General features: G+C 34.5%; 1 protein-coding gene across 1 annotated transcript; it reads left to right on the forward strand.

Moving 5' to 3' along the window:
* The first annotated feature begins 1428 nt into the window (after nt 1-1428).
* Nucleotides 1429-8040, forward strand: LOC122253833 (transmembrane protein 231). The gene is made up of 5 exons (XM_043017195.2): nt 1429-1625; nt 4627-4787; nt 5253-5381; nt 5682-5907; nt 6219-8040. Exons 1-5 carry the CDS (start codon nt 1487-1489, stop codon nt 6476-6478), a joined length of 915 nt encoding a protein of 304 aa, XP_042873129.2. The 5' UTR covers nt 1429-1486; the 3' UTR covers nt 6479-8040.
* Nucleotides 8041-10017: the final 1977 nt, after the last annotated feature.

Consider the following 10017-nt stretch of genomic DNA (forward strand, 5'->3'; position numbering starts at 1 on the left):
ACCCCCTGCTGTATGTGCTCGTTGAACTTGCCAGAATCGATTCATAGCCTCCAGTTTGACACTTAATTCTCGAATCCTTCGTTTGTGCATGACTTAATAGTTCTACAGTTCAGAACCAATCGGAACAATTAAAGGCATCTGAATCCTTAATTCAGGAGTCTAGTTTGTGCTTTTGAACACTAAAAGCTAGATTTTTGTCCCAACAACCCCCTCTGATGACTCTCTTCTCTAGCAAAGAAAAAACTATACTTTTTCGGTGCATTGATGATTTGTGGTGTGATTTTTGTTCCTGGAAATGTTCTTAATTATCGTTCTTGGTATTTTTTTTTATTATATCTTTGCTAGTTAGCCAACAAATAGAGTTTCAGTTTCCCCATCACTGAGATATTTCTGTTTGATAACGTATTTTATTCATTTAGCTGGTTTTTTGGAAGTAGCAGACCTGGTTTGTTTTCCTTTTACTATATTTCTAGTAGTAGAATTCCTTATAGACAGTTCAACATGAGAATTCATGTAGTCATGTCGAGAGTAATGTCTTTGCAATAAGCTATTTATTGTTGCTAGTTACGAAGGTGCCCAAAAATATAGGTCCACCACTGCTTATACCTATACATAATAGATATATTACTGTCTGAAATATAGCAAAGCATCCTAATACAAATTCCTTGGCTATTACAACCATTCAGTTACCGACCATTCTCTATTTTTTTCTGCTCTCCCCTTTTACCTCTCCAAGGATCGCTCGTAATTTTTGGTAATGTTTTTGCTTTATCCTTTATCCTCATTCATCACTGTGCAAATTTATAGTTTATTTCCTCCGAAGCTAAATTGTACATTGGATTCCGCACCCTTCTCGATATTTCAATTCTTACTTCTTCAGCAGGTGAAGTCACATCTAACATAAGCCGTTATCTGAATCCTATTTACTTCTAAATAACCTGCATGTGTCTACACGTATCATATATCCATATTTCAGCAAATAAATGGTATTATTCTCCTTAAAACATCTAATCTAAACCAAGGTCTATTCACTGATACTTTGAGAAACTCAGGTGCATGCTTTTTTCATATCAATTCACAATATTACTATAGTTTAGCTATTTTCTCTGTCTGTCTGCCAGTCTCTCTCTTTCTATTAGTTTGTTTGTCTCTATCTGTCAGACTCTCTCTCTATCTATCTCTCTATCAATATGTCTGCCTTTGTCTCTGGCTCTCTGCCTCTGTCCGTCAGCTTCTCTATCTCTCTGATTAGTCTCTGCCTCTTTCTCCTGAATCAAATTCTCCCGCCATATTCATATAAGAGTCAATGTCCAAATGTCACTAATGCATTTAAAAAGTCTTGAAGATTTAACCGATGCGACATATGATTTTTTCTTCGAAATATAACCTTGAAAACCATATATTTTGCCAACCGATAATTATATATTTATACTCGAACGCGATGGAAATGTAAACAAACCCATTACAAATTCCGCTGGAGACCGCGATGGTTTTATACGATGTTTACAAGCGGCCACTGGTTGTTGTACACAAGACCAGTGTGTGTTCAAAGGCTACATTGTTCTTGATCCTTTGCGTATTGCTTACAGTCATTTCGCCATTCCTGATTGTGTATCGAAGCCAGGGTGAGTTGGAATTCAGTGGTACAAGTTTGACGCGATGGGTAGTCTCCACGGATGCAGGTGAACGTCTCATTTGGAGTCAGTTTCTCGATATAGAAACTACACGGTGTCTTAAATGATTAAATTAAAGAACGTAATCTAAATGTTTAACTCTATGAGTCAGGATGACTTGTTCAAAGTCCTGCACATTTACAGAGGCAACCTTTGAAGTTGTTCTAAAGCTTATAATGTATTATTCCCATTTACCAATGAAGCTTCCTCTTGGACCAAATAATTCTATTTTAGATTACATTGATCACCATTGACCCTTCTGAGACAGGCCACTTCTTAAAATGATAGGCTTGGGCGTAGCAACTTAACCTAATCCCGACGGGCCGGCGATAAGTGGAAACCCCCTACGCCGGGCCTATGCAATATTGCAACGGGAACATCAAACTGGTGTGTCGCCCCCTTTATTTGGCATTTAGCTGTGTCACACGGGTGTGACGCACCGTCGTCAAAGGGTTAAAATGTCTTTTTTATTATTTTGTAGAGATGGTATGAGATGAGTCTGTATGGTATATTAATGAAATGATATTAATTATCATTTTTTATGCTATATTAATTAGATAAGCTTGTATTTTGAACAAGAAAATACCATGTGAAAGTGATCTGACCCTGTATAAAATACCTGTAGCAGTAGGGTTAAAATACATTCAACTGTCTGAAACCTTTCATTTAATTCTTTAAGGGGTTCATGAAAATGTTTAGAAAAGTGTAAAATGAGTAGCAGCTGCCAATAGAATATTCATCATTTGGTGTTAGGGAGCAACAATAACAGAACCTGCAAATTACTTTTACTAAATATTAGGATTATTTTTTTTTCACATGATATGCTGACCGGTACATTATTTTAATCAAGGCAGCCAGTTACACATAATCTGATCAAGTATCTGGACAGTGCAAGAAATATAGTGGCTAGTTTATTGCATTACCTGATGCAGAAAAGAAATTTACATTCATACATGTAGATTTTTAAGAAATTAGCTCTTAACCCATTGCCTACAGATGTCATGACATACATGACGCAGGAGCTCTGGCTTGATGATGGACATCATGATGTAAATGATGCTTGGGGATTTTGTATCACTGTGTTATTTTATTGTGCTATGAATAATGAGTAGTGATGATGACAACTGCAGTCTTGATTACTATAATTGCTGTAATATTAAGCAAAGTCAGTTTCACCAAACATCCAAAACCTAGATGGCACCATGTTCTTCTAGCCTTGAATGGCACCCATCCATGGTCTCTAGCAAACACTGTTTTTATAGAGTGATGGTACATAGCAGGTTGCCGATCTTTTGTTCTAAAGTACTGCAGATGAAGGATTTGTAGGCAGAACGAGAAGTGGAAGGTGACTCAAACCATGCCCAATGTCTACAATATACCCCTATGGCAGTAGGGATGCCTTTTCCTGTGGCACTCACAGTCATAAGCACAAGTTTCCTCATGAGTGTACATGATTACGAAAAAATAAAGTTGCTTTTTGTCCTCCCATAAAACAGCAATACAACTAAAACACAAAAATAGCTCTAGCTTTAAAAAGAGTGACTAAAAGTGAGTGGGAAAAGTCAAGGTACGTTGCTTGAAGCTGTCTCACTCTGAAATAAAACCCATCCTGGAAACTGGGCAAGCAAATCTATGCCCTGTCCACAAAGGGTTAATAGAAGAGGTTATATATATGCAGGACTCTGCAATGAAATAACAGTAAATTCTTTGTTGTTATTCCCTTCACATGATTTTCCATTAGCTTGGAATCTCCACATTTTCATGCCAACTGCACACCTGATATTAATTTTCAGTTGTTCATTGTACACTGAGATGATTAGGGTATGGCATTTCATGTAAATGAAAATAAAACATAGTAGGACTTTTAAAGCAAATCCTAGTTAGAGGTTCTAACTTATCCAAGAATTTTGAATAAGTGCCCAGTTGTTAACCACTGCACACTGTACACTTTCATGTTTACCTGTGAAAAGTGCTGTACTTTCCAAAGTGGTATACATAGATGTTGGTGCAATTTGGAATCACTGCAAAGTTTACTATGCAATATTTGATATTCAGTGACAATCACTAGAAGATGCTGTTGATGTCCAAAGCCAGATTCAGGGATTTAAACTAATTAGGCAATTGTGTGGATCATAGTCTAACCCATTATTGTTACATGTTACATTCTGCAAAACGTGATTATTAGCTGTAGCTAATAGAAAGTGAAATTTCTCAAAGATCTTCCATTGAAGACAGAAAGAATCAGCAGAAGATACTTAGGGAATGCAAGTTGGGCAAGAATATTAGCTTTGGTAATTGCACTGTGTATGTCCTTCATCTAAACAGATATTGAAAGTATGAGATCTTAAAACCTTTAACATGTTTTATTCCCTTTATATAGTATTTTGTTTTAAGAATACTGTATATTCAAGAGTTATAATAGACATATAAATATGTATGAATTAATAGTTAGATTGCTAGGGAGATATATGTACACATGTATAGATATATGTATAGATGAATAGCTATGATTACTTTCACCTAAAGAAATGTTATTATCATTAACTATCTTTTGTATACCTAAATAAAGAAATAATGTAACAATACAGAAAGGAAACTGAAACATATTAGTTAATTAGTCTTTAAACATAAAAATAGTGGTACACTAATGACAGTGTGTACTCCAAAGATATTATTTTTTAGTTATAAAGTCCTGTAATGACATCATATTTATATATCATTTTTATTATAGGAATGCAGAGTCCTTTATTGTGCAGTGGTGGTGTGCATGATATTAATATATTACAATGTACATTATATGATTAGGTGTTTGATCAACATTTTTTCTACAATTAAAAAAAAATGCTTCTCTATGTCAAAATTTGGATGTTTTTAGATAATATATACTACTATGCTAACCACTAACTGGAAGTTGTATAGAAACATCTAGCTTATCTTTCACTTCTTGAAACAGGTCTATGGATAAAACATGCAGATTATAGAGAGCAGGCAGATGTCCACTTCAAGCACCAAGTCCTCATTGTTAGTGACACAGCGTCAGGTCCTCTTGTGTGGTCCACCCAGCCCTCCTTCAATAACCTGATGGGAAATTACTTACGCATACCGCTAGTAAAGGTGAGAAAATCTTTATTAATTATTTCTTCAATCGGGAATTATATTTGAACTACAATGCACCATTTATAAAAAAAAAAAATCATGTTTAAATTTTGCATGTCTCTGAGATGTGCCAGAGATTATAGTAGTAGCAAGGAAATGTAAGACTTTCATTTTATGAAAAATCACATTTTTTTCAATGTAGAACACACTTTCATAATGTATATGTAGCTTTATAGTGTACATGAATAATTCTTACACAAAATTTTTCTTTTCTTTTCTTTTTTCTTAGATACTCACTTTACATTTTTATTTATATTGAACTCTGAGAAGTGCATTATCACACACAATTTGTCTTCTGTCTTTTTGACAATTAAAAATATAATTTGTAAATAGAAATGTTTCAACTGATGCACATGAGTTAATGAACTTTTTTCTGTCAACCTTTTATGGGTATTCATGTACTGATCTCTGCTTTGCTTTCAGTCATATGAAGAAGATGAGAACAATGATGGTGTGAATGACAGACTAGTCTTCATCCTAACTATTCCTTTGCTGAGCAATGAGTTGATATATGGTACAACATTGTTGCTGACTTTTGACTACAGACTACATGTAATTATGATGGCATGCTTTGTAAATGAACTTATGTTTGAGGTCGTTTTTTAGTATTTAATGGTGGGATGATTTATGAATGTTAATTGTCAACTGTTTGAGGATAGTATGTATTATATGGCATAATAGAGCCAGTAGCTTTCCAACATATGCAGGAAATCAAATCTTGACAATGTGAGTCTTTATTCACTTTTATTGTACATTGAATAAATGAGATACAAAAAAAGGAAGTTACTTGAGTTTTTAGAGTGCTAGATCTCTATACCTTTTCATGCTATAATATTGAAAGGCTTTCCACAGCACATGTGTGAATTAGTAATGGAAGGTGCAGGACTGTTTCAACATACCAGTGGAGTTCCTGTGTCAGCTCTTCATGTTTCAACCGATCTAACCCTGCACCAACGTCAACCTCTTCCTCCGTCTGGCACACATGCCTTGTATAACGTATCTGTGTTGCCATTATCCATCTCTGACACAAGAAGTTGGAGATTTCAAGAAATTCTCTCCAATTATTGGAAAAGAAATAGTGAGTATAATTTTGTTTTCTTGGTCCTTTTTAACTAGATAGTTTTACATTATTAAAGGAATGTTTATGCGTATGTTAGAAAGATATGAATACATTTTTTGCTCTATATCATGTAAATGTAATTGATACTGATTTGTGCTTATTTATTTTCCTTGATCTTTTTTGGTATTAAGTGAATATTTAGCTTGGATTACTTGTTTCTTTTAGAAAATGGAATGAACATTATAAATATGCTGTAGAACAAAGACTATGAAATATTGTAATCCGTACAATTTTTCCCTTTCATTTCTGATGTTAAACACTGTTTTCAGTTACCTCCAAATTTACCAACACATACATCAGCTGGCAGACTGGACAGAGTGATTCCTTTACCATAAATGTGGTCGTGCAGTACCCAGAACAAACCATCTTGTATATTCCTGGGTTTTGGTATGTGCTTAAATGGGCATGGATACAGTACTTTGCTGTCTTAGTGATCCTGGTGTATGTCATCAGCTTAATCAAAGACTGGGTGTACCAGAACCAGGTTGTGTCAACATGGGTTCAATTCCCCTCAAAGAAAGAAGGGTAAGAAACAGGGTAAAGGGTCCTAGATTCCTGGATAAAAATGGGAGACTGAAATTTCCATACTGTGTACAATTACAATGCATTTATCTAGTCATAATCAGAGGTTAAGATTTTAGAGTCAGATGTTAATACTGTTCCCAAGAAGTGATATTGCCAAATAAGATATATAAATATCTTACTTTTCATGTTTGTGTGAAAGAGTTCAACTGTAAATAAAGATATAGTGTTCATCTTTATAAATATAAATATATTGTGTTTGCCGTCCAAGTGTTGTATATCATGGTTTTGTCAAATAGGTATTTCTTCAATTTGTGAAAGAGAATTATTACTACCACATTAAGTTATCATTATTATGTTTAATAAAATCTGATTGAGTATAATGCAGCTGGAATGTAGGTATCTGTTACCAACACTGTTCTTTGAGTGTTTCTCATATGCATTGTCATGAATAACTCACCTGCAAGTAATAGTAATGATCTCTTTGCTTTTATAGTATATCAATGAAACAACAATAGTTTGGAAACAGTTCTGAATATATTATCTTTTGAAGCACATTACCATAACTATATTCTTTGTCCATAGAGCCAGTTCAGCTCTGCCCTTCAGACATTATTTTCATCCAAATATCTAAATATCTCTCAGAGCATTTAGGATAGGATGCTAAACAAGGAAATAAATTTCAGTAATTGTGAAATTTAAAATTGCTGTCTCTTGTTCTATGCTGCAATTTCAGAATGCCACGATTTCTTGGTTAACACAATTTAGCATGTCTCAAACTATAAACATAAAATACCATTGAAAACTACTTTTCACTTTAAATGGTTGTGAAAGATAAGGATTTAAATCAGGGTGTAGATTTAATAGTAGAATGTCCCTTTTGTATAGATATTCATTGTGTATTATCAAACTACAAAAAATGTCCTATATATTTGTTGTTTTCTTTTGTGACACTTATGTAATTGGTGTGGTAATACAGAGTATAAGTTATTATTGAAGATAATAATTACAATAATAATAAAGATTTAATTTAATTAAAAGGTGAGGGTTATCCGTGATGGAGTGACTCATCCAGTACAGTTACATAGCTAAAAAGTTTCCATATTTCCCTTTTAATCTTTCTATTGTTATCATTATAATTATTTTTCTTCTATTTGTTCATCTGTTCCATTTGTGATTTTTCTCCATGTATCAATTGAAATTGTTTTTTTAGATATAGTAAATATAGTGATATAAATATTTGAACATCAATATAATTTGTAGATTTTCCTTAACCCTGAAGGGGGGAAACCCAGGCTTTGCCTTATTGTTCCCCCAGGAAACTCATATTATTTTTGTAGTAGCACCATACTGGATAACTGGCAAATATTAGAATTGTACAACCAATATTTTTATTTTTATAAATTTTTTTTCTGGGTGAAATGTTCTCACTGCCCAAATACATTGAGTTAGGTAGTCATTATTTTTACCAAAATTGAAATTTACACAGGCGTGTAAGAAAAGTATTTATTTATATTTGCAAGTATGTCCATCCTTGTAAAATAGTAATAAATTTTTCACAGAATTTGTTTTCAGCTCAATTTTATTTTCCCTACTTTTTCTACACTAAACTTTTGACCAAGTTGTTTTACTTTGGAAAATTACCATACACCCAGTTATGCTTCTTTTGATGTTGAATTCAGAACTTTTATCACATTAAAATTTAAGTTCATAAAAATGTTTTTTTTGAGATATGAGCATTTCTGCATTACACATGCTTATGTTTCTTATATATATTGCTAAAAAAATGTTACTTTACAATATTCTACAGCATGCTGAGGCTTAATGGTCCTTTACTCTTACAAAAATGTTATCCACATATGATGGAGCTATTGTGAGTTACCAATTCTCGTACACATTCACCAGAATTTCTATAGGTTTTTACCTTCATTACAATCAAGAAATCTGAAAGTGTGATAGAGTCTCTTGCTCACTGGTGCATTTTTGCGGTACTGTTGCTCTGTGCTTGAAGCAACGTACTGTTTAACCCATTCACGCCGGGGCCATTCCGGCTTTGCACGGTCGCTATACCGAGGTTTTCGAACGCATCATCCGAACGCTTCGAGATTCTCGGGCGCACGGGCCGCGAGCCTGGGCTGCCCGCTCGCTCACCCCGAGCGCCGGCCTTGGCCAGATATCTCGTCGGCGGCGTCTGACACGAAAACCACGAAACGTGTCAGCACGTCATCCGGCGTGAGTGGGTTAAGAATAAAAATACATTTTTACATGTATTTTAGCTTTTATGGGCAACATCTTTGCTAAATGTGGTAACAAAAATGTGCCTAGTTTGCTTCCTTAACCCTTTCCCAACAGGGCACGCACTACGCGAAAACCCCTACGCCGGGCCATTGCAATATTGCATTGGAAACGTCACACTGGCATGACACCCTGGCATCGGGAATTTAGCTGTGTCACATGAGTGTGATGCACCGTCGTCATAGGGTTAAATGACATGTCCCTTATTTAGGCATACTTAGGTGAGGAGACGGCAAATTGTACCTAATCCCTAATGGACACTGGAAAATGATTGTTTGTTCCAGATATTTTAATGTTGATTTTAATCTGTACATTTCAAAAGTATGACTTTTGTATGGACAGAATTAGAGTAGATAAAAACAATTTTTTAGTGGTACACCTGTGTTAGATTGTAAGATAGTGCATTCTATAACCTGTTAACCACAGGGTGGTTTTGGCTCAACCTGGCCATTGCAGGCCTACTGCCACAGGCTATTCATACACTGAGGCAGCAGCCAGCTACTATGTGCCTGATCACCTGGTGACATGGCCAGACAAAGCCATGACAAGGCATTCACGTCACCAACAGGAAGACCAGCCCAGCCATAATGTGTATGTCACGTCATCCATTGTTAAGGGGTTAAGGGTTAAGAATTGACGAACAACACAACTCTTTTCAAGCAGGGCCAGGTTATTTTTCTTTTTCTGATGAAAAAATGAAATGAAGTATTTAGTTTAGTTTGATTATGCCATTATTGCTTTTACATAAATCTTGTTTTTCAGTACGTCTTTTTAAAGTCAAATATTTACTTATTGAGTTATGTTTTGATTTTATGAAGACATGATTTGAAAAAAGCTTGCAAATGATATCTATGTTTTCAAAAACATCACTTTAGCTGTACAATAAAATTAATTATTGAAAACAAAAATCTGTTTTAAACAAAAATAACACATGTATCAAAATGTCTAAATACCATATTTAGTAAATGTCATTCTTCCTTTTTTTCAAATGGAAATGCAGTGTGCATTTTGTATTCATAAGATTTCTTACTTTTAGTGAAGAAATAAATTCAAAATTAATAAGGCTGATTTGTCATATGACCTTTTTTGAGTGGCTATGTTGTCACTGCTTAAACTGTATGGGTAGATCTTTAATGTCCTGGTAAAGTAAGATTTTTAAAAATCTGTTCAGCATATCAATTATAGAAAAAGCTTTCTTAGGGGAATCTGTTTGCCATAGTGCTCTTTCATTACAGGGAATAAAATGATCTA

The sequence above is a fragment of the Penaeus japonicus genome, unplaced genomic scaffold, assembly GCF_977035675.1.
Source record: "Penaeus japonicus unplaced genomic scaffold, GWHDUDI00000001_assembly GWHDUDI00000033, whole genome shotgun sequence".
NCBI classification, from domain to species: Eukaryota; Metazoa; Arthropoda; class Malacostraca; order Decapoda; family Penaeidae; genus Penaeus; species Penaeus japonicus.

Excerpts from the sequence above, each read along its gene's own strand:
- LOC122253833 (XM_043017195.2), top strand. The coding sequence starts at position 1,487 with ATGGTTTTATACGATGTTTACAAGCGGCCACTGGTTGTTGTACACAAG. Across the intron at positions 4,788-5,252 it reads TACGCATACCGCTAGTAAAG|TCATATGAAGAAGATGAGAA; the intron begins GTGAGAAAATCT and ends CTTTGCTTTCAG. Across the intron at positions 5,382-5,681 it reads CTTTTGACTACAGACTACAT|CACATGTGTGAATTAGTAAT; the intron begins GTAATTATGATG and ends GGCTTTCCACAG.